Below are 24,791 nucleotides of genomic sequence, written 5' to 3'. Positions count from 1 at the left end.
GGGACTGACTGGGAGAAGCAGGAGGACACTTTCTGGGTGGTTGCCATGTTCTAGATCTTGATAGAGATTTGGACCACACAGGTGTGTGTACTTCTCAAAATTCATTGAAGATTTATGCATTTTATTACATATAAAATTTGTCTGAAAAAGAAACATGAAATACAGTACTCTGATGTTCTATCATCGCATCCAGTGAAATATATCATTGTCTTCCCTATGTTAGGGCTCCATTCCCTTCCTCAGCACCTCACAGATGCAAGTTGCCAGAGCCCTATTGTAAACATTTGGAGTCTATGTGTGGGACTGTGATATGCTAGATTAAATTTATTATTTTACTTGGCCACACGTTTTTTGTTTGTTTGTTTTTTCTTGAGATAGGGTCTTGCTCTGTCACCCAGGCAGGAATGTATGGCATGATCAGGGCGTAGTATAGCCTTGACCTCCTGGGCTCATGCAATCCTCCCACCTCAGCCTCCTAAGTACCTGGGACCACAGGTGTATGCCACCAGGCCTGGCCAATTTTTAAATTTTTTTTTGTAGAGAAAAGGCCTCCCTATGCTGCCTAGGCTGGTCTTGAACTCCTGGGCTCAAGCCATCCTCCTGTCTTGGCCTCCCAAAGTGCTGGGATTGCAGGTGTGAGCCACCATGCCTAGCCCCATATCTACCATAAACCAGGTATTACTTTAAGGATTGAGGGTGGCAGTGAAAAAGATATAAGCTCCCTGACTTCATAGAGCATACATTCTCTCAGCAAAGACAGACAACAAAGACAAAAATGAGAAGAAAAGTGTAAACTTGAAAGTGCTGTGAAAGAAATGAAGAGACATGAGAGAGAGAGGAACTGGAGGAGGCTGCCAAAATGGGGTAAAGGAAGGCCTCTGGAGGGGATGACATCTGTATTGGGGCCAGAGGACAGGAACAAGGGGACCAAGGAAAGAGCTGGGAAGGAAGAGCTGGTAGACCCTTTCCAGGGTCTGAGGAAGCCGAAGAGTTCTGAACATGGTTCTCAGTTTTGAGACTCCCTGTCTACGGATTTACTCCCAGAAAGCCAATGAGAACAGTTCAGGAACAGTTAGTAGGTGACTGACTTTGGATGAGAAAGAATGAAAAGAAATTTCTGACAAGATACTCAAGAAATCCTTTCTGACAGGCATTCTGCCTCATTCAGCCTATCACAGAGAAATCCAAAGGGTCAAACGGCAGAGACAGAGTCCCATTATCAAAAGGCGCTTTTCTTATTAGTTGTTAATGTGCTCTTACATGACAAGGAACAGCGGTTTCATTCATGCCCTTAAGCGACACAAGTATGAGTTGGAATAAAGTGAAGAAGTCTTTCTTTAAAGGACATTGTACCTGAAATTCCTCAGTTCACAGTAAAAACTATAAGGAAGAGAGTGATGGGGTTGCCTTTGAAAGCAGCTGGATTTTGGTTTATTTAAATCTTGGCAATCAAGTATAGACCAAAATGAGACAGTGAAAGTTACCAGAAAAGGGGGATTCAATTTCTCCAACGAAGGTAGCAGGGGCTGGTCTGACTCACTGTTAAACGCAGAAGCCAAGTTTAGAGAAAGCCCTCAGCTCACCAAGGATACCCCAGTCAAACAGAAAGTGGATGTTTGTAGAGTCGCTACATACAAACCGCAGCACTACATACTTGGAGACCTTTAAGAAAAGGTGCATGGGTTGTTGGCACAAATACCTACAGACCCGGCTTTGCACTTGAAAGGAAAAATTTCCCCACACTGGTGAATGTCAAGTTGGAAAAATTACTTAACATCTCTGTACCTCAGCTTCCTCATCTGTAAAGTAGAAATTTATTACAGACCCTCCCTCATACGAAGGCTTTAAATCCTGTAAATCTGACGCATGGGACAATGTATGCATAACACTTAGAAACACTACCGGGCGGCCTGGAGCGGTGGCTCACGCCTGTAATCCCAGCACTTTGGGAGGCCGAGGCGGACAGATCATGAGGTCAGGAGATCGAGACCATTCTGGCTAACACAGTGAAACCCCATCTCTACTAAAAATACAAAAAATTAGCCGGACGTGGTGGCGGGTGCCTGTAGTCCCAGCTACTCCGGAGGCTGAGGCAGGAGAATGGGGGGAACCCGGAAGGCGGAGCTTGCGATGAGGCGAAATCGCACCACTGCACTCCAGCCTGGGCGACAGAGCCAGACTCCGTCTCAAAAAAAAAAAAAACAAAAAACAAAAACAAAACAAAAAAAAAAACCAGTACCTGGCACATAGTCAGGGCTCAATAAATAATAGCTATAATGATGATGATTATTATTTTCTTTTTGAGACAGGGTCTCACTCTGTCACCCATGCTGGAATGCAGTGGCGCTATCATGATTCACTGCAGCCTGAAACTCTTGGGCTTGAGAGCTCCTCCCACCTCAGCCTCCCAAGTAGCTGGGACTACATGTGTGCCCAGATAGTTTTTTATTAAAATTTTGTAGACACAGGGTCTCCTTTGTTGCCCAGGCTGGTCTTGAATTTCTGGCCTCAAGCAATCCCTACACCTTAGCCTCCCAAATTGCTGGGATTACAGACATAAGCTGCTGGGCCTGGCCAGCTATAATTATTAATGTGAACTGTTCATTCTATGTTCTCTTCCTTCAATTAATTAGAATTATAGATGACCCTTGAACAACATGGGTTTGAACTGCACAGGTCCATTTATACATGGATATTTTCCAATAAATATATTGGATTGTGCAGGAGGTGGGTTTACAAAAATAAACACATAAATATATTGGAAAACATTTTGGAGATTTGTGACAATTTGACAAAACTCACAAATGAACCACATAGCCCAGACATACTGAAAAATTAGGAAAAAGGTAGGTCACAAATGCATAAAACAGATGTAGATACTGGTCTATTTTCTCATTTACTATCATAAAATATACACAAGTTTTTAAAGAGATGCAGAAAGCCTATATAGATATATATATGAATTTTGTACAAAGTTAAAATTTATCAAAGCATACAAACACAGACCATAATACATGGTGCCATTTGCAGTTGAGAGAAATGTAAACAAATGTAAAGATGCAGTATTAAATCATACATAAAATTAACTATAGTAATACTGTACTATTATAAATATTTTGAAGCCACCTCCTGTTGCTATTGCAGTGAGCTCAAGTGTTGCCAAGTATCTGCTTAAAAGGTGATGCTAATCATCTCCACCTGAGCATTTCTTCGCCCCAGCAAATTGCATATTGCAGTAAAAAGTGATCTCTCAGGGTTTTTGCCTATTTTCATCAATGTTTAGTGCAACACCATAAACCTTGAATAATGCCATGAGACCCATACAGATTGCTACTAGTGGTGCTGAAAGTGCTCCCAAAAAGCAGAGAAAAGTCATGATATTACAAGAAAAAATTGAATGGCTTAATATGTGTCATAGATTAAGGTCTGCAGCTGTGAGCTATGGTTGACCACCACTGCAAGATAAATGAATTCAGTGCAAGGACCAGTGGAAAAAAAAAAAAGAAGATGAAGGAAGGAAAAAGGAAAAGATAAGAAAAGAAAAAAGAAAGAAAAGGTTATTTGTAAAGCTGTCACTTGCAGCTATACCAGCAGGGGGGAAAACCTTGCACTTTTTCCAAAATATCTTTTTATCTCATATTGAAATGCAGCTTTTATGTGGGGGCAGGATTGCTATAAGAAACACATACTTGTAGACTCTAATAGGATTTGAGAAAAAGCAAAATCCTTATATGACAACTTTAAGCAAAAGGAAGATGACGGATCTAAAGCTGAAGAATTTAATGCCAGCAAAGGATGGTTTGATAATTTTAGAAAGAAGTTTAGCTTTTAAAATATCAAGATAACAGGAGAAGCAGCTTCCACCAACCAAGAAGCAATACATGAGTTCCCAGGCACCATTCAGAAGTCATTGAGGAGAAAGGATATCTGCCTGAACAGGTTTTTAATGCAAACAAAAGTGCCCTGTCCTGGGGATTTAAAAAAAAAAAAAGTCACAAAGGACATTTATTAGTAAAGAAGAGAAGCAAGCTCCAGGATTTAAGGCAGGAAGGGATAGGCTAACTCTACTGTTTTGTGTAAATGCAGTCAGGTTTATACTCAGGATTGTCCTTATCTATAAAGTTGCTAACCCCTTGAGCCTTGAAGGAAAAAGATAAACAGCACCTGTCAGTCATTTGGTTGTACAAAAAAAAAGCTTGGACAACAAGAACCTCTTCTCTGGATTGGTTCCATCAATGCTTTGACCCTGAAGTCAGGATGGAATTACCTTCTAACATTCTTTTGATATTGGACAATGTCCCTGACCACCCAGAACCCCATGAGTTCAACGCAGAAGGCATAAAAGTAGTCTACTTGCCCCCAAATATAACATCTTTAATTCAGCCTCTAAATCAGGGGGTTATCAGGACCTTTAAGGCTCATGATACAAGGTACTCTATGGGAATGATTGTCAATGTTATGGAAGAGAACCCTGATAGAAAGAGTATTATGAATGCCTAGAAGGATTACACCATTGAAGATGCTAGCATTGTTATAGGAAGGTTGTGAAAGTCATCAAACCTGAAACAATAAATTCCTGCTGAAGAACACTGTGTACAGATGTTGTGCATGACACTCACAGGATTTACAACAGAGCCAATCAAGGAAATCATGAAAGAGATAGTGGCTGTGACAAAGAATGTAGGGGGATAAAGGGTCTCAAGATATGAATCTTGGAGAAATTCAAGAGCTAATAGACACCACGCCAGATGAATTAACAGAAGATGACTTGGTAGAGACGAGTGCTCTGAACCACTGCCAGATGATAAGGAAGAAGACAGAAGAGGCAGTACCAGAAAACAAATTGACATTAGACAATCTGGCAGAAGGGTTCCAATGATTCAAGTCTGCTTTTTTACTTCTTTTATGACACGGACCCTTCTATGATACAAGCACTGAAACTAAAGGCAACAGTGGAAGAAAGATTGGTACTATATAGAAACATTTTTAGAGAAAAAAGCAAAAACGTCAGAAATATTTCTATAAATTTATACCTACTGCGCCTGCCAACTCTGTCTCCCCTTCTACCTCCTTCACCTTTTCTGATTCTGCCACCCTTGAGGCAGCAAAACCAACCCCTCTTCTTCCTCTTCCTCAGGTTACTCAACGTGAAAATGATGAGGATGAAGACCTTTATGATGGTCCACTTCCACTTAATAAATAGTAAATATTTGCTCTTCCTTATGATTTTAATAACATTTCTTTTCTCTAGCATGCTTTATTGTAAGAATACAGTATATGATACATAAAACATGGAAAATATTTATTAGTAGACTGTACTCAGTAAGGCTTCCAGACCAATAGGATATTAGTAGTTAAGTTTTGGGGAATCAAAAGTTATATGCAGATTTTCTACTGTGTGTGTGGGGGGGGGGGTCAGCGCCCCAACCCCTCCATTGTTCAAGAGTCAATTGTAGATTATTAGATTTGAAGACAAAGCTCATGTCATTTTCATCCTTGAAGATCTAGCATACTGTTTGTCTCAATATTTTTTTCATTATTGAATTAAATTAGAATGAAGCCAAAGTTCATATATCTGCAACATAGCACTCTGACGCACACACTGTTTATTTTGTTTAGTCTCCAGGATTGGTAGCTATGTAGTTGCATATCTGTTCCTCCTTTTGTTTGTTTTTTTTTGAGATGGAGTCTCTGTCACCCAGGCGGGAGTGCAGTGGCACAATCTCAGCTCACTGCAGCCTCTGCCTCCTGGTTCAAGTGATTCTCCTGCCTCGGCCTCCCGAGTAGCTGGGATTACAGGCATGCGCCACCATGCTCGGCTAATTTTTGTATTTTTAGTAGAGACAGGGTTTCACTATGTTGGCCAGGCTGGTCTTGAACTCCTGACCTCAGGTGATCCGCCCACCTGGGCCTCCCAAAGTGCTGGGAATATAGGTATGAGCCACCACGCCTGGCCATATATCCGCTCCTTAATCATTTAAGCACCATAGTCATCATTAGAACACAGTTGACTGTATTTTAATATTACCTTGGTTGAAATACCACCCAGCCATCCACAATGTAATTATGAATACAGGATAAAACTCCACACAGTTTTGTCTGTGGAAAAAAATTAAGACATAGGTTATTTTATGAGAAAACTTTACACTGAAGCATTGATTTTTCATCTAGAGGTAAATGTTCGCCTATTTTAACAAAAGTAATATAAGAACTTACAAAAGAGTTTAAGTGACCTTTACATTGAAAATCAATCTTTCAAGGTTGAACATTGTTTAAACCTCAGAGCAGGGCCAAGAATCATTCTCCTACATATAAGTTGCCAGTAGTAGAAGTGAGTCATAGCACTTTCCCAAAAGACAGGCCTCCTGAGCCTAAAGATCACTCCATATCTTATCTAAAGAACTTAAGAGATTACTCAATTCATATTCAAGAGATTTCTTATTTTTAAAATTCCCTCACATCCATTGCCTTCTACTTGAGTTACCCAGAACATTACAAAATGGTCTTTAAATAATTCCCTTAAAATCTCCTGAAGTAAATGAGTGAGCATATTCATTCCCATTTTATGGACGAATAAACTAAGGCCTGAGAGCCCAGACCGACATGCATGGCAGAGAATCAAAGATAGACAGCATCCATCTCTAGATTCCAAAGCTCTGTCCTAATGTCAAGTCATATTGCCTCTATTCATAGAAGACTTGGATGGAAAATCTGACACTAATTTAAGCAAAAGGGAACAGTTCTCTGGGAACTATAATTAATTCATCTGCGTCTAACAAAAGGGAAAAAGATGAATTATATTCATCCTCCCTCCTAAGGTATACCTCCCAAGTGATCTTGGTTAGGTTGGCCAAGCTCTTTGCTGACAATTTCACCACCAGAAAGAACTTTAACGTAATGTGTGATGAGGTCTTGAGTAGATCCTGGTGGAAGGTCATAGTCTACAGGATTGTAAATGACCCCATATCTTTCCTTCAGTAAGCCTCAAAGCTTGAATACTTAATATTACAAGGCAATTGATCTAGAAATAGATGATGCTGGTTGTTGAAGACCTAGGTCTTTTAGCCTGGGTCACCATAAGTGATCTATTTTCTCTGAATTAAAAACAAACAAACAAAAAAGCATAATTACAAAGCGTAATTCTTCCCTCATTCTCCATAATCCCACAGAAAATTGTGTCTAGGTCAATTCAACTTTATCAGCTTATGCCTCAACTACATGGGAAAAAAACTCCCCAATAATAACTCAGTCATCTTTTAAAGCTGGGTAAGAAACATGCATAATTAACAAGTTCAGTGCTCAAAGAAAGACGTGGCTGAGGTAGAGTCCTAAAGCACATACGGAAAATTTTAACCCCACCAGCAAAGACAACAGCGCAATTACCCACACACATCTCTAAGAGCCAGAAGGGTGACCATCAGTCCCCTAAAAAATTGGAAATGGATAATACGAATGCAAAATTGCTTTCTTCTTCCTTTTCAGACTGTTGTCATTACCACCAAAAGGTGACCCAAGGAATGTCTTGTCTAAAGCCTAACACTGATAATCTCACAAACCGTAACTACAACTTTCTAGAACTCACAGAAGTAACCAAAGTTTTTCCTCCTGCTGTTTCTCGTTCTTGGCATGATTTTGCTTCTGATGGTTGTCTTTCCATTAACGTCTTTTTGAGTGGCGAGGATAGGGTCAGTGAAAAGATACTTGATAAAATTCGTACTTTATATTACAACTATGCAAAGAATAAATGGCGTTCCCAGGTTTCTTTTTCCTTGGCTGAATCCATAGACCTGTTTCCCACGAGGTAAAATGGAGTAGCAGCAGAGGAAGGCTCTAGTCCTTTCACACTCACTGAAATTTTATATGAACTTTTTTGGAAACATAACAAAATTGTCCCATCATTTATTGTTTTGTAATACACCTTAAATTATTCCAAATGTAAGCATCAAGTTTTTCACAACATATTTTTATTCAAAATTAGGTGTGATAAGATTGTTTTAAAAGCACCTTCAAAAATAGCCCCGGTTAGCCTTCATAAAAGTCTAATTACTTAGAGGTTTTTCTAGTGTCCTTGGCTTGGCATCTGGGAACAAGGAGATAATATTGTATAAGAATGTCCTAACTAAGTAGAAACTGCACTGCAGATGGCAGAAGCTCTTTGGGTATCTGTCCACATTAGTTGATAGGCATGTGTGCTTTTGTGTCTCTTATCTGAAAGAGGAAGAAGGCCTTTGAGCAAGGAGAAAGGAAATAAAAATAGAGGGGATGTTTTGGAGTTCCCCCTGTTGCCCCCACAAGCTAGGGAACTAGTTTCACACCTAATGGGAAACCAGAGACCAGAACAGACGCTGACGGATCGTCCTCATGAAAACCTTGGTGAGATTCCAGACACAAGCGGTGCCATGCCTCAGATGACAGAAGAGACAAAGTCAGGGAGAGTCACACCCTTAATCTCCCTCTGCCACAGACCCAGAGCAGCTCCTGGCGGTGGTGGAAGGCACTCCAGAACCTGGGGAGGGTACTGTACTCACAGAGGACTGGGGAGCAGGACAGTGGCACAGCCCCTCCCTTCAATTGCTTGCCAGTGGGAGCTGTGTTCCTGGGCACATGCCCTGTATTCCCAGAAGGAATTGGGAAGATGGGGAACGGGGGTGCTGGGATCCTGGGTGAGCAGCAGGTGGCTAGAAGTCATTGAGATTTAGGCAAGGATGTGATTGCAACTGCATTTGTGCTCACAGATGGCAACACGTGGAGTACTGGAGCAGCCTAGCACCGTATCTCTGCACCTTTCTTTCTCAAGAAATAGGCCCTTTGTCCCCTACAAGTGGCTGGTCACTGCTGAGCTCACCCCAACCTCACGTTCCAACTGTGCTCATTGTACTTTCACCCTGGTCCCTCTTTTGCTGACCTGCCTCAAGCCTTAGTCCCTCGGAAATAAGACTTTGCCCATTTCTTCCTATCATCTCTCAGAGATTGAAAATAATTATGTGACTGCCAGTTGGGTGCCCTGTTTGTTGCTGACAGTCTTCCCTGCTGCCTGCCTGGTGAAAGCACCAAGTATTGCTTGGCCTTGAAATACCTGGAATCCCATTCTACCTGCTAATTGTCACCTCCTCCAGTCCCTCCGCCATGTGACCGCATCCTTCTGCCTGATTCTGGGTCCCTCCAGGCCTGGATGGTATCCCCACAATAACACATCCTCAGTAAGCTGTCAGTAGGCATGTTTAACTCAAGGGAACCAAACTCTGAAAATTACTTCTTGACAATCCTGTCAGTGGCTAATTACAGTTTCACTGACACGAAAACCAACATGAAAATAATTTATAGCCTCTTTTAAGTCATGAAGGCAGATATATTCTATCCTCTTATTACAGGGGATCCTCAGGAAAATTTCCCAAATGGAACAGCAAACAGCCTGCAGCAGCTGTCAATTTCCCTGCCTGTGAGAACAGGGGGTATAGTTGATTATGACCACTGTCTCCTCTCCCGCATGTCCATATTGGAGAAACAGGCTGCCCATGGGAAAACAGGCTTGTCTACTCATTCCCTGGTGAGAGCCCTCTTTGAACAATCCCATGCTCCTTTGATATCGAAGCTTCCCATGAAAGCTATCTTCATTTGTCTGGGACTGAGGAATTTAGGGGGACATGGAGCTTTAAGTGCTAAAACTGGGTAAGACCCAGAAGCACTGGAAAGAGTTGGTCACTCTAAGGGACAGTCCAGTGGGCACTGTGGAGATTGAGTAGTTAAAGCTGCTGAGACCCCTTGTTGTCCATCCCAATACCATGGAGCCTGGGCCCTGGGGGCTCAGGACTACTGCGCATTCCCACCTGGATCTGGTAGCCAGGAGCAGTGAGGATGGCCCCAAACTAAGTGCTATTTGGGCCTTGTCTCAGTCAATAAGTATACTACAAAGTTTATGTTATTTGGGGGTGGGGAAAAGAATCAAATTGTGGCCTGGCAGCTCCAAATCTGGCAGTTCCTTCAACACTAGTCTCCAAACTTTTCTGATTGCATAGCCCTAACAGTTGCACAGCCCCATAAAAATAAGCACACATCCTTCTGTAGCAGAGGAGGCCCACACCCAGGAGCTCCCACATAGGACCGGACTTGAGCAGGACATGAACTTCCACTGTGTTAAACCATGGAAAATCTGGGATTTATCTATTAGCACAGCTACTACATTCAACTGGAAAAGAATATCATATTCATTATAAAACAAACATAAAAATTAAAGGATGGAGGGCCAGGAAGCTGGTTCATGCTTGTAATCCCGGGCCTTTGGGAGGCAGAGGCAGGAGGATCATTTGAGCCAGGAGTTTGAGACCAGCCTGGGCAACACAGTGAGACCTCATCTTTATTAAAAAAATAAAATTTTTTTTTTTTTTTTTTTGAGACGGAGTCTCGTTCTGTCGCCCAGGCTGGAGTGCAGTGGCTGGACCTCAGCTCACTGCAAGCTCCGCCTCCCGGGTATATGCCATTCTCCTGCCTCAGCCTCCCGAGTGGCTGGGACTACAGGCACCTGCTACCTCGCCTGGCTAGTTTTTTGTATTTTTTTTTAGTAGAGACGGGGTTTCACCATGTTAGCCAGGATGGTCTCGATCTCCTGACCTCGTGATCCGCCCGTCTCGGCCTCCCAAAGTGCTGGGATTACAGGCTTGAGCCACCGCGCCCAGCCCAAAAATAAAATTTTTTTTAAAAAATTTAGGGCCAGGAGCAGTGGCTCATGCTTGTAATCCTAGCACTTTGGGAGGCCGAGGCAGGTGGATCACTTGACGTCAGGAGTTCAAGACCAACCTGGCCAATATGGTGAAACCCTGACTCTATTAAAAATACAAAAATTAGCCAAGCATGGTGGCACGTGCCTGTAGTCCCAGCTACTCAGGAAGCTGAGGCAGAAGAATCGCTTGAACCCAGGGGGCGGAGGCTGCAGTGAGCCAAGATCGCACTGCTGCACTCCAGCCTGGGCAACAGAGCAAGGCTCTGTCTCAAAAAAAAATTTTTTTAAATTAAAGGATAGGATTTTAAGAATCAGTATAAACAGATGCTCCAATATTTTCCTCACCTTCCCAGTGGATTACTTGGTGTATTCCTTCAATGTGGGCACATCACTTGGGAGACCTGTGGCCTAAAACTTTTTATGAATATTTTTCTATTTGACGGTGTCCAATGAACACAATATGCAACTTTGCTTGCAACAACTTTGTTCAGAAAATATGAAACATTCTCCTAAGGGAAAACCTCATGAGCCATTTCTAATGCCATGCTCATAGTAGATCTTTTTCTAAATAAAAACAGACAAAGCAATTCAAAGGAGGTTTGCTTCTTGCAGGTTTTTTGTTTGCTCCTGATTCTTTCTCCTCTTGTTTAGGTGACTCTTCCTGAAGCAGTGGGCTGCACACTGCCATGAGCCACTTGCACTCTGAATGGATGACCTGGCCTTGGTCTTCTGACTTTGGCCCCGGGCGGTCTTTTGGATGATTACACTGACTGGGATCAGAGCAACAGGTTAATATGCTCAGAAAAGGCTTGGGATGAGAGGTTGCTGGAGTTAATCTTTTTATAGAGATGTGTAACTGTCTAAATTGCTCCTTGTCAAGTAACTCTAAGTGGGGACACAATAGGTATGTGGCGGCAGGTGGCAGGAGGGCATGAGTCCCACCACTGCCCTTCAGTGGTGCTGCTTGTAGGGAACACGAAGAGCCTGCAGGGAAGGGAGATTTGCATTCCCTCCGCATCCCAGCTCCTTCTTGTCCCCTGATCACTTGGAGAATCTCCCGGCTTATGTGACAGATGCTGCTTGGTATCTACAAGGACACTGGAGTTTGAGGAGCTCATCACACAGAGTCACTCTGTCATTTTGGGAGATCCCTTTTTATTTTTTTCTTTTTTTTTGAGATGGAGTCTCACTCTGTCACCCAGGCTGGAGTGCAGTGGCGTGATCTCAGCTCACCGCAACCTCCACCTCCTAGGTTCAAATGATTCTCCTGCCTCAGCCTCCCAAGTAGCTGGGATTACAGGCAGGTGCCACCACGCCCAGCTAATTTTTTTATTTTTTAATAGAGATGAGGTTTCACCATGTTGACCAGGCTGGTCCTGAACTCCTGACCTCAAGTGATCCACCCACCTTGGCCTCCCAAAAGTGCTGGGATTACAGGCATGGGCCACTGTACCCAGCCCCTAGCCCTTTATAATAAGTCAGGGGATAAGGGCATCTAGTGCTTTCTGCTATTGTCCATGATGGTTACGCTTGTAAGAAAATAGGAATATGTTTACTGTCTCTCTTTCTTCTACTTTTTTCCACTCATTGCAAAAGTCAGTGGCCCACATTAATGTAATCTTATAGTTGCAGAATATCTGAGAAATCACTATGCTTGTAAATTTTCCTTTCTCCATAGTTTTTAGACATGCATTAAGGTCACTCGTTTTAATTTCCAAATTTCAGAATCAGAATTCAAAATGACATTAAAAAGTTAATAAAATGTAAAAAAAAAAAAAAAAACAGAATCACAGTAGAGTGAGAAGAGGCTAATATTTCTAAAGGGTACCAAGATCCACGATGATTAGGCTTACCTGTGCCTTGTGGCAGGTTAATTTTGGAATAGGAACTGAATAATTCAGCATTAAGCAAATAGGAGTTCATTCGCAAGAACTAAGAGGCAATTCTTCTGTCTTTACCAGCACCAAAGAAAGCATTATTAGTATACTAGATATACATCTAGACTCCAGGTTTAGAAAGAATATTAAAAATTTTTGTCTAAAGAGAACCAAAATTTATAAATGGTTGGAGAAAAAAAGCTGAAGAATTAGTGCTATCTAGCCTCAAAATCCAAAAGATGAAAGATGCTTAATAATGGTCTTTCAGCACATGAAAAGGAGTGAGGTCAGCAGCTATTCTCCCCTTCCAGTGAAGGCAGAATCAGAGGAAGTGTATTTAAATTGCAAGAAGATCAATTTATTACTTGGATCTACTTTTTAGATTTTATAAAATGACTTTCCTCTAAAGGGATCAAGGTGCTCAGATTAGACAAGATAGAATTTTCTAAGTTCAGCAATAACATAAAGGAATGGTCCTTGGTGAAATTATAGTTACTATTTTCACAATTTTAAAAAATTGTGAAAGACAGCAAGACTCTAGAGACTGTCATCTGTAAGTCGTCTCCTGTAAGGAAGGGAAGAGAAAGTGGGTGGAGATTCTAAGGAGCCCAGGGCTAGTAACTCAGAAAGGCTGGACTCCACATCAGCTCTGCTCACAAATAGATACCTAGCCTGAGATGACCTTCGAACAAGAAACAGTCCTTTAGGATCAATGAACCTCGAAGTGACTGCTGATGAGATGTCGAGGTCCACCTAAAGATAGAATTAGTCATAACTTTGGGCTTCTTGGCTATGCTGAGGGCAAAATCAGCAGGAGAAAAGAGTAGGGAAAAGGCCAGACCTCTAAGCTCTAAGTCCTTCCAAAGAGGCAAAAGGAAACCAGTGCTTCTGGTCCAGGAGAGCCAGAAAAGACAGTGCATTCCTCCTCCAGGAAAAAGAACAGATAACCAAGTAGGCTTTGGACTGAACTGTTATTCCAGGGAATTCTGCTCTAACTACTTCAGAGAAAGTCTAAATGGCTTTGCAAGCAATGACTCTGATCTGGTTTGGCCTGATTTATCCTACACCTTAGAATCTAAGGCAAAAGTTGGGCTAGGGCTGTGGAAAATTCAAAAAGAAATTCGAAGTATGGAGTGGAGCCATCCCCAATCATTCTTCAGTGAGAAACCAGGAGAACAACTGCTGTGTGGTTGCTCAAGGTATTTCCTGGCTCCAAATCTGTCCTGATTATTGATCGTCATTTTTTAACCACTCTCTGTTCTACCATGATTAATCCAACAAAGCAAAACATTTCTAACAAGGAAACTGGGTTTGTATACAGTACTCACTTTATAAATAGTAACTGGAGAGAAATACTTGGAAGTAGTGTTCAGTTTTATTCCTGGGACAAGAGGATTCCAGATATAGAAGAGGAGGGAGAGCAAAATAACTTCAAAGAAAGTCAAATTTGTGGAAACTATGAGAATAAAAATAGAACCAAGAAGTGGCCCAGGGACTTAGCCTACTGGATACCCAGTAGTTCCCAACAAGAAATTTTCAGATCATGAAAGACAAAGTGGGAAGATCTGGAATTTCCTCTTGTGATGATTTTTATAAATAGCATAGTGCCTCCCAAACTTCAAGCATTAATCTAACACTGTCAAAGTTTTAGCCTTTTAATGTAGCACTATCTTTCTACAAATCAGCTTCTTTCCTTAAATTAGGAAAAAACAAATTTTATATCATTACAAGTGCAGAAAGAGTATAACTTTCTAAATAAAGGGTAAGTATAAAAATAAACTCAATGAAAACAAAAAGTTACTAAATTCTAGTTAGACACTATTGATTGCTGAAGGCTCTGAGCATGAGATTCTTTCTCTGTCAAATAGGGTGTAAACCAAAAATTAAATTCTAAGGCCCCCCAGCCATCTGAATGGACTTCCTCCTCAGCCAGGGCTCTTTTAAAATTTAACCTGAGAGGCTGTTTCAGGCCACGATGGAAAGTGAGAGTCGGACATACCCCCTTATACCTCTTCAGCATTAACAGCAACACGGACTTTAAGTCTGATAAGAAACACTTTACAAGCTATTCTCTCTGAAGCCTACTATGTGAAGGCTTCCTCTGCAAATAAGAACTTTGGTCGCCATAATCCTTTATCTTAGCTCAGACATTCCCTTCTGTTGATCCCAGGTCTTTAGATAAACTCAACCAGTTGTCAACCAGAAAAAATTTTAAATCTACCTTTAAGCTGGAAGCCCCCTGCCCCCACCCCACCCTACTTCACATTGTCCCACTTTTCTGGACAAAACCAATGTACTTTTATTTTTTTTCGGAGACGGAGTCTCGCTCTGTTGCCCAGGCTGGAGTGCAGTGGCGGGATCTCAGCTCACTGCAAGCGCCACCTCCCGGGTTTACGCCATTCTCCTGCCTCAGCCTCCCGAGTAGCTGGGACTACAGGCGCCTGCCACCTCGCCCGGCTAGTTTTTTTGTACTTTTTAGTAGAGACGGGGTTTCACCGTGTTAGCCAGGATGGTCTCGATCTCCTGACCTTGTGATCTGCCCATCTCAGTCTCCCGATTAAGTGCTGGGATTACAGGCTTGAGCCACCGCGCCCGGCCACCCATGTATTTCTTAAATGGATTTGATTGAAGTTTCATATCTCCCTAAAATGTATAAAGTCAAGTTGCACCCCAACCAAACTGGGCACGTGTTCTCAGGACCTCCTGAGGGCTGTGGCATGGGCTATGATCACTGATATTTGACTCAGAATAAATCTCTTCAGGCTGGGTGTGGTGGCTCATGCGTGTAATCCCAGCACTTTGGGAGGCCAAGGAGGGTGGATCACTTGAGGCGTGTAATCCCAGCACTTTGGGAGGCCGAGGAGGGTGGATCACGTGAGGCGTGTAATCCCAGCACTTTGGGAGGCCGAGGAGGGTGGATCACGTGAGGCGTGTAATCCCAGCACTTTGGGAGGCCAAGGAGGGTGGATCACTTGAGGTCAGGACTTTGAGACCAGCCTGGCCAACATGGTGAAACCCTGTCTATACTACAAATATAACAATTAGCCAGGTGTGGTGGCACGTGCCTGTAATTCCAGCTACTTGGGAGACTGAGGCAAAGGAATTGCTTAAACCCACGAAGGGGAGGTTGCAGTGAGCCAAGATCGCGCCATTCCATGCCAGTCTCGGCGACAGAGTGAGATTCTATCTAAAAAATAAATAAATACATACATAAATCTCTTTAAATATTTTATAGAGTTTGACTCTTTTTGTTGACAAGGGAAAATGGATGTGCACAGGATGTCAAAAACATGTGGATGACTTCCTGCTAAACATGGCAGATAGAACCCATATTCATTTCTTCTCACTTCTGAAGCTTCACTAAAATGCTGGTAAAAAAAAAAAATAGATATGAGTAATCAAGAACAAAGAGAATGAGAACAGATCACAAGAGTAAGAGAGACGAAGTGAGGGTGATCTGGCTGCAACATTGGTCACCCCATCAATTGCCAGGGTTGATTCAGCTGATCTGGCTGGCTAGGTGGGTGTTCCCTTCCTCCCTCCCCACTCCATGTGTGTCCCTCCCAAAGCTGCATGCTCAGTCAAAGAGGACGGCCATCCTCGATACAGGAGGACCAGTTTTCAGTCAAGGGTATATGAGTAGCTACGCCCTCCTGCTAGAATCTCCAAACAAGCTCTCAAGACTGGAAGAGAGACATTAGCAAATTTGTGCAAGAAAGACAGCACATGGAGGAACAGTGGTTGGACTGGCAGAGTGCAGAAAGCCGAAACCTACGTGCCTGCTGAAACAAGAAGCAATGAAGACTGAGACCATCCTTACCCCAGAATCAAAAGCAGCTCAGGAATTGGGCACCCAGGTACCTTAGAGGCCAAAGGCTGGAACATAAGAGTGGTTGAAAGACTGAATAAGGAGGGCTTAGCTGCCCTCCACCTATGCTTCCCACTCCTGAGACCCACCCTGCTTCCCATCACAAGAGGTGGGAGGTCTATTGCCTGGAGAAACAGAACCAGAGGCTGTTGGGGACTTCAGGAACAATAGAGGGTAGGGGTAAAATTCTGTCCTGAAAACAGTTAGAATCTGCATGCTGCACACTGCACAGTCGAAAAACCTTCCTGTCTTTACCTACTGCACTCTCAAAAGTCAGGCCTATTATCCTATCTCCAACCCTCTTTCCTTCAACTGCTGAAGGAGGTTTAAAGAGTTTTCTCTAGAGAAACCAAGTGGTACCAGAAAGATTACCTACGGATACTTTGGGGGTTCTCCAGAAAAAAGCTGCCTCCTGACCAATCAGAAGCCCTAGCCATGCACATGGAGCTTCCACATCACCCTCTAATGCCTCTTTCTTAACAGCCAGTTGGGAATTATTAACACCTGATGTTTGGGTAAAACCCCCCCCCTAAGATCTCCTTTATTCAGATCTCTCTGCAGGACCCTTGTCATCATCTTGACCTCCTAATGCCATCAGGGCTCAGTCCTCTTTTCTTCTTTACCTACTGATATGGTTTGGCTGTGTCCCCACCCCAGTCTCATCTTGAATTCCCAAGTGTTGTGGGAGGGTCCTGGCAGGAGTAATTGAATCATAGGGGCAAGTCTTTCCCATGCTATTCTTGTGACAGTGAATATGTCTCACAAGATCTGATGGTTTTAGGCCGGGCACGGTGGCTCATACCTGTAATCCCACCACTTTGGGAGGCCAAGGCAGTCAGATCACCTGAGTTCAGGCATTCGAGACCAGCCCAGTCAACATGGTGAAACCCTGTCTCTACTAAAAGTACGAAAAATTAGCTAGGCATGGTGGCAGGCACCTGTAATTCCAGTACTCAGGAGGCTGAGGCACAAGAATTGCTTGAACTTGGGAGGCGGAGGTTGCAGCAAGCCAAGATTGCGGCCACTGCACTCTAGCCTGGGCGACAGAGTGAGACTCCACCTCAAAAAAAAAAAAAAAAAAATCTGATGGCTTTTAAAAGAGGCATTTTCCCCTGCACAAGCCCTCTCTTTTTTTTGCCTGCTGCCATCCATGTAAGATGTGACTTGCCTTTCTCCATGATTGTGAGGCTTCCCCAGCCACATGGAACTGTAAGTATAATTAAACCTCTCTGTTTTTTAAATTGCTCAGTCTCAGGTACGTCTTTATCAGCAGCGTGAAAACAGAATAATACACCTACACACTCCCCTAAGTGATTTTATCCAGTCTCATGGCTGTAAATCATCTTCCTGTGCCAATGACTCCTGAATTTATATTTCCAGCTCAGATCTCTCTCCTAAAATGCAGATTTGTTTATCCAGCTGCCTCTCTACTTGGAGGTGTAACCAACAATGTATTTGTCAGTTTATGATGCAATCATAAACCATCCAAATAGCTTAGTAAATCATAATGCTTAAGGCCTCTCCCTGATGGTAGCATAAGCCACATCTCAAACACAACACGTCAAGACCGAACCTCCTAATACTTCCCCAAAACCGCTTCTCCTGCAGCCTTCTCTGTCTCAGATCATCGCAACATCATCCTTTGGGATGAATGCTCAGGTCAATAATCCAAGAACCATTCTTGACTGTTCTCACACTTCACATTCATTATGTCAGAAAATTCTATTGAGTCCACCCTCAAAATATATCCAGAACCTGACCACTTGCCATCATTTCACTGCTATCTCCCTGGCTCTAGCTGACAGAGACAGAAGACAGCCAAGGGTCCCTGGTGAAACCCAACCCTCAACTCTAAAAAAGCCTGAAGGCTGAAAGGCCGGACTGCTCATCCAGGATGAAACCCGCCACCCTGAGGGAGAACTGCCCCTGTTCACCCACCCTTTCCACATTGATTCTTTCTGAATAAAGCCCGCGTGCTCACTGGGGGAACGGGGAGGAGCCACAGGAAGTTCGCACCCTGTGCAGGGGGAGGAGCCTGGTCTCCAGCTCATGGATGGTGACCTGGAATCAACCTACGAGGCAGGGGCCTGTGAGTAGGACCCCCTCTCGCTTTGCTGAGAGTTTCTTTTCCTTTTTTTTTTTTTCCTTTACATCCAATAAATTCTGCTGTACTCATCCTTCAATGTGTCAGCACGCCTAATCTTTCCTGGCCATGTGACAGGAACCCAGTTTTAGCTGAACTAAGGAGCAAAAATTCTGCAACACAGCCACCATCATCTCTTGCCTGGAATGTTGCTATAGCTTTCTAAATGAATTGTGTGCTTCTACCAATGCCTCCATACAGACTCTTCTCAGCAAAGCAAACAGGATTCTCCTTTTAAAAGATAAGATCATGTCACTCTTTTGCTTTAAACCCCGTCATGACTTTTCATTTCACTCAGAGAAAAGCCAAAGTCCCCTACAGTGGCCTTTAAGGGCCAGTGTGACCCAGCCATCTCTGACCTCTCTGACTTGACCTCCTCCCACTCCCTACCAGGCTCCTCCTCTGCAGCCCCCTGACCTCCTGACTAACCCACTAGGCGTATCCCCAGTTAAGGGCTTTTCCCTGACTATTCTCTCTGACCCAAGAGCTCTTTCTCTACATGTTCACAAATGCCATCTTCTCAGTAGGACCTACACCCATGGCCCTACTGGACATCACAAACCACCAACTCACCCCCCAGGAACCCATCCCATACCCTCTTACAATGCTATCTTTTTTTGTTTTCTTTTTTTTAGCACTAATTACCTTCTAACATAATATATTATGTTCTCTTTTATTTTGAGTTGGGGTCTTTCTCTGTTGCCCAAGCTGGAGTATAGTGGCATGATCATAGCTCACTGAAGCCTTGAACTCCTGGGCTCAACCTACCTTAGCCTCCCAAGTAGCTAGGACTACAGGTATGCACCCACACGTGGCTAATTTTTTAATTTATTTTTCAATAGAGAGAGCGGGCTCTTGTTATGTTGCCCAGGCTGCTCTTGAACTTCTGGTCTCAAGCAGTCCTCCCACCTGGGCCTCCTGACTCCCTGGGATTACAGGTGTGAGCTACTATACCCAGCTTATATTATTTTCTTATAATATCATCTGCTTATTGTTTATTTTCTGGCTTCCTCAGCAAACTCCAAGAGGGCAAGGATTTTTGTCGGATTTGTTCATCGATCTAGGCCAAGCTATGACAACAATGCCCAGTACACAGAGGTGCTCAATAAATATTTAATGGGTAAATAATAAATACAAATGAAAGACAAAGGCCAAAAAATACAAGAAGACACTTGGAAGAAACAGAAATGTTACAGAGAATTTTTTAAATTATAACTAAAATCCTCAAATATGAGAGAATCAACTGCATCAATGAAATAAAAAAGTGATGGCTTAACATCAGTATCAACAACTAAAAAACAATCAGAAAATAAAAATAAGTTACTGGAAATTAAAATTATGATATCTGAAATTTCAGTAAAAAGTTAGAAGTTGAGGAAATTCCTCTGAAAGAACAAAAATTCAAAAATATGAAAACCTGAAGATAAAAGAAAACTGGAGGATCAGTCCTGGAGGTTAACACACAACTAGTGTGTGTTTTAAGAATGAAAGAACAGAGAAAATGAAGGAGAGGAAGTTTGGGGGAAAAAATAATATTAAAAAATATTCTGGGCCAGGAGTAGTGGCTCACACCTGTAGTCCCAGCACTTTGGGAGGCTGAGGTGGGCAGATTGCTTGAGCCCAGAAGTTCGAGGGCAACAAGGTGAAATCTCATCTCTACCAAAAAATACAAATATTAGCAGGGCATGGTAGCACGGATCTGTAGTCCCAGATACTAAGGAGGCAGAGGTAGGAGGATTGCCTGAGCCTGGCAGGTCAAGGCTGCAGTGAGCTGAGATCGTGCCACTGTACTTCAGCCAAGGCAACAGAGTGAGGCCCTGTCTTAAAACTAAAAAAAATTCTAAAACAGAAGGACGGGAGTTTTCAGGCTGTGAAAAGGCCTCACCTGGGGTTGAGCACAGTGAAGAAAAAGTCTCTCAACAAGCACAATGCTATTAACATCTTGGGACAGTAGGCCGGGCAAGATCCTGAAGCTTCCATAGTTTCCAAACAAAAGGTCCAGAATCAGAATAGCACAGAATATTTCAATAATATCAATGGAAACTAGGAAGTCATGGAGCAAATTTTTTCAAAAACTCTGAGGGTAAGGATTTCTAATACAGAAATGTACGTAACCAAGCCATCCCTTAACTGTGAGGCAAGATAAAGGTGCATTTTCAGATATGTGAAGTCTCGAAACTTTACCAAACATTCACCCTCTCTCAGGAAGCTTCTGAAGGGCATACTTCACTAAAATAAGAGAGAAGGCCAATAAACAGGAAAACAGGAGGTCCAGGAAATCCAAATCAGGAGAGTATAAGGGAAATTTCTAGGATGGTGACAGGAAGTCCCAGGACAGCAGCTGTGCAGCAAGCACCAAGAGCATCCCACAGCTTGGAGCAAAAAGTGGAGGACTCAGGCAGAAATGACTACAAGACAGAAAAACGTATTACTAGATTATCTAATGCATTTGAATGTAATGAAAGGAGATTTTCAGTTCTGCAGAAGATTTGGGCATGAAACTAAGCAAACAAAGAAATAAAGAGACAATTATTAACCCTAGGAAAAAAAATTTGCACAAGAAGGAAATGTAACCACAGTATACTATATGGCCCTGCTTTCAACATTATTTTCTTAATCACAATAATATAAACATTGGCTATTGATTTAACTCAACAGAGTGATATAATGTTACTGGAAGGATGAGGTAAGGAAAAGAGGAAGTAAAGGAGCATGAAATTCTTTCTTCCATTAAAAGAAGCCAATTGACAATGTCTAAAATTTGTGAATCAATAAATAGCAGTGAAAGTATAATGTTTACAAATACAGAAGTAAATGCTCAAAGTAGTAGTCAAAAGGGGTTATCTCTAGGAATAGAGGGTGAGGGGAGGTAGGGACAAGGAAGAGTTGTTGTCATAAAACCTGTAATTCCACTTTATTTTCAGATCATGTACATGTATAACTTTGATAAAAATAAACATTAATTTTGAGGTGTGGGACATGCTGGCTCCAAAGCAATACTTTCCACTTGATATAACCATAAGGATTCAAAGATAATTGAGATGAGAATGACCTCTCATCATGTAGTTCAATGTCATTTAAAACCAAGACTACACACCTCTTACAATTATCTCGTGAACTCCTGGTGGTATTCACCCCACACTTTCAAGCCTAGGGAGTAGTCTGTAAAACCCTCCTCGGAGCAAGTGGGTAATCAAGAGACCATTGTTATCATCTCAAGGACCAAGGCCTGCCAAAATTGATTCAAGATGTAATAAAAAACTGCCTAGTCCAATAATCATTAAAGAATGCAAATCCCATAATTTAAAAATTTTCCACAAGAAACATCAGGCCCAGATTATTTTAAGGCAAGTTCTACACAACCTTGAAGGAATACACTCTTCCAACCTTATTAAAATTCTCTGAGAAGAGGCTGGGCACGGTGTAATCCCAGCACTTTGGGAGGCTAAGGTGGGCGGATCACAAGGTCAGGAGATCAAGACCATCCTGGCTAACACGGTGAAACCCTGTCTCTACTAAAAACACAAAAAATTAGCCAGGCGTGGTGGCAGTCACCTGTGGTCCCAGCTGCTCGGGAGGCTGAGGCGGGAGAATGGTGTGAACCCAGGAGGCGGAGCTTGCAGTGAGCCGAGATGGCGCCACTGCACTCCAGCCTGGACAACAGAGCCAGACTCCGTCTCAAAAAAAAAAAAAAAAGTTGGCCGGGCGCGGTGGCTCAAGCCTGTAATCCCAGCACTTTGGGAGGCCAAGACGGGCGGATCACGAGGTCAGGAGATCGAGACCATCCTGGCTAACACGGTGAAACCCCGTCTCTACTAAAAAAATACAAAAATCTAGCCGGGCGAGGTGGCGGGCGCCTGTAGTCCCAGCTACTCCGGAGGCTGAGGCAGGAGAATGGCGTGAACCCGAGAGGCGGAGCTTGCAGTGAGCTGAGATCCGGCCACTGCACTCCAGCCCGGGTGACAGAGCGAGACTCCGTCTCAAAAAAAAAAAAAAAAAAGTTATCTGAGAAAATAGAACAGGATGCTTCCTCCAACTCAGTTGAGACTAGGTTCATCTGTATCAAAATGAGACAAGAACCAGACAAGAAAGGCAAAGTATAGGCCAATCTCACTAGTCAACATAAACGAAAAATCCCAAGATTGTAACAAAAGAACCCAATGATATATCAGTAGTGATGCATGAAATGTTTCTTAAAGCACTTATTTTGGGGGATGAAATATAAAGGACGCCCTAGCATTCTTACAGCAGGCAAGTTCATGATGTTTATGGTGGAACATTCTGTGTGGGTCTGAAAAAACAAGAGCACAAGATGATCAAAAACATGGTGCATGCATGTGAGCTGGCAAGCTTTCTCATTCTTACAGGTTTCTGATTTTAAGATATGGTTCACAGAGAAACTGGCAGAAGATTAATCCTGATCTACCTCTGTTTTGAAGTAGGGAGGAAAAAATAAGATAGAAAATTGTAGCATAGCTAATCCAACTTCAGATTGTTGTGGTCTCACAAGGCTCCAGGGGGCCTCTTTGACCCAGTGACCCTGCTTGGGAGACACAGCAGTCCCTCCTGAGATCCTCCCAGCCTTTTCTGTAAATACACCCTGCTGAATTGGTAATACATGTGGGCAGAGGCTTCATGTCCCGAACCCTTCAAACTTTATGGATTCTGAGAACAGTCTTGGCTGCGAAGAGTGACTTGTTATAACTAGATATTGCACATGAACTTAGGGTCTTCTCCATACCCCTTTCCCCTAGTCAGGAATTGTGTCTCTATGAAAGGCACAGATCCATGAAGGGTAAAAGAAGCATTACTTACTGTGCCCGAAATACTCTCTCAAACTCTGGTGACCCAGTGACTGCTGGGGGTGTAACTTTGTATTTTAATCTTGCCTTTCCAACTTGCAAAGCAAAATAACCTGCAAGTAAAGGGAAATGTTGCGTTAAAGATGGGGCACATCATCAGTCATTAGCGAAATGCAAATTTAAATCACAATTAGATAGTACTACATACCTATTAGAATGTTTAAAATCAAAAAGACAGATGATAGCAATTAAAAAAGACAGACAGGAGGGGATATGAGAACAACTGGAACTTTCATACAATGCTGGTTGGGAATGTAAAATGGTACGACCACTTTGAAAAACAGTTTGGAAGGCAGTCTTTTAGTTAGACACACCTCCAATGTATAACCCAGTCATTCCACTCATAAGTATTTCCCTAAGAGAAACGAAATTGTATGTCCATACTCCAGGGGCCAAAGCCCTTGGCCCCCTGGAGGTTCACTGAAAATCACTGACATGAGGCAGATTAATTAACAGAAGTTAAAAGAAAGATCACACACATTTATTTTACATGTATACATAGCAGCCTTCAGAACAAAGACGCAGCCCCACAGTGAGGTACAGAAATTCATATGCCATCTTGAGGTTACAGAAATGTGACAGGAAAATAAATCTCAGGACCCCAAAATCACTAAGCCAAGGGAAAAGTCAAGCTGAGAACTCCAGCGGGCAAACCAGCCTCCCATTTTAATCCCTAAATAAGATAGCTACAAAGCACAATTTGCCCACAAGGAAAAGCTTATCTTCACAGGTGCTGTGAAAGTCATCCCTCTGCTCACCTGAGACAAATGCATATCTGATTGCTTGTGTAAAAATGCGCCAGTCAGTGGCTCACGCTTGTAATCCCAGCACTTTAGGAGGCTGAGGTGGATGGATCACCTGAGGTTGGGAGTTCCAGACCAGCCTGACCAGCATGGAGAAACCCTGTCTCTACTAAAAATACAAAAAATTTGCCGGGCGTGGTGGTGCATGCCTGTAATCCCAACTGCTCAGGAGGCTGAGGCAGGATAATCACTTGAACCCGGGAGGCAGAGGTTGCGGTGAGCCGAGATCACGCCATTGCACTCCAGCCTGGGCAACAAGAGTGAAACTCCGTCTCAGAAAAAAAAAAAAAATGCAGATTCACTGAGCCAGACTAAATTGTGTATTCAGTGAAAGGCTTATCAAGGACTCAAAAGAATGCAACCTTTCTCTCTTATCTATCTATGACCTGGAAGCCCCTGCTTTGAGTTTTCCTGCCATACCCGGACCAAACCAATGTACATGTTACACATATTGATTGATGTCTCATATCCCTCTGAAATGTATAAAAGCAAGCTGCACCCTGACCACCTTGGGCACATGT

At 42.8% G+C, this 24,791-nt stretch overlaps 1 protein-coding gene across 5 annotated transcripts in view; it reads right to left on the bottom strand.

Annotated features, from left to right (window-relative positions):
• Positions 1-24,791, bottom strand: part of MGST2 (microsomal glutathione S-transferase 2) — a 44,011-nt gene that overhangs the window by 7,624 nt on the left and 11,596 nt on the right. For 4 of the 5 annotated variants that reach the window (XR_746813.2, XM_030917201.1, XM_010353466.2 and 1 more), the window contains exons 2-3: positions 23,421-23,520; positions 6,029-6,099 (exon numbers count right to left, since the gene is read on the bottom strand). Coding sequence is in view for 4 of the 5 variants with exons in the window: in XM_030917201.1 (XP_030773061.1) it covers positions 6,029-6,099; positions 23,421-23,520 (171 nt within the window). In the remaining variant the exon portion in view is untranslated. The remainder of the gene's footprint in view (positions 1-6,028; positions 6,100-23,420; positions 23,521-24,791) is intronic. The other variant, XM_030917209.1, reaches the window with a different exon arrangement.

This window comes from Rhinopithecus roxellana, chromosome 2 (assembly GCF_007565055.1).
Source record: "Rhinopithecus roxellana isolate Shanxi Qingling chromosome 2, ASM756505v1, whole genome shotgun sequence".
NCBI classification, from domain to species: domain Eukaryota; kingdom Metazoa; phylum Chordata; class Mammalia; order Primates; family Cercopithecidae; genus Rhinopithecus; species Rhinopithecus roxellana.
This window is presented reverse-complemented; position numbering and strand designations above follow the sequence as displayed.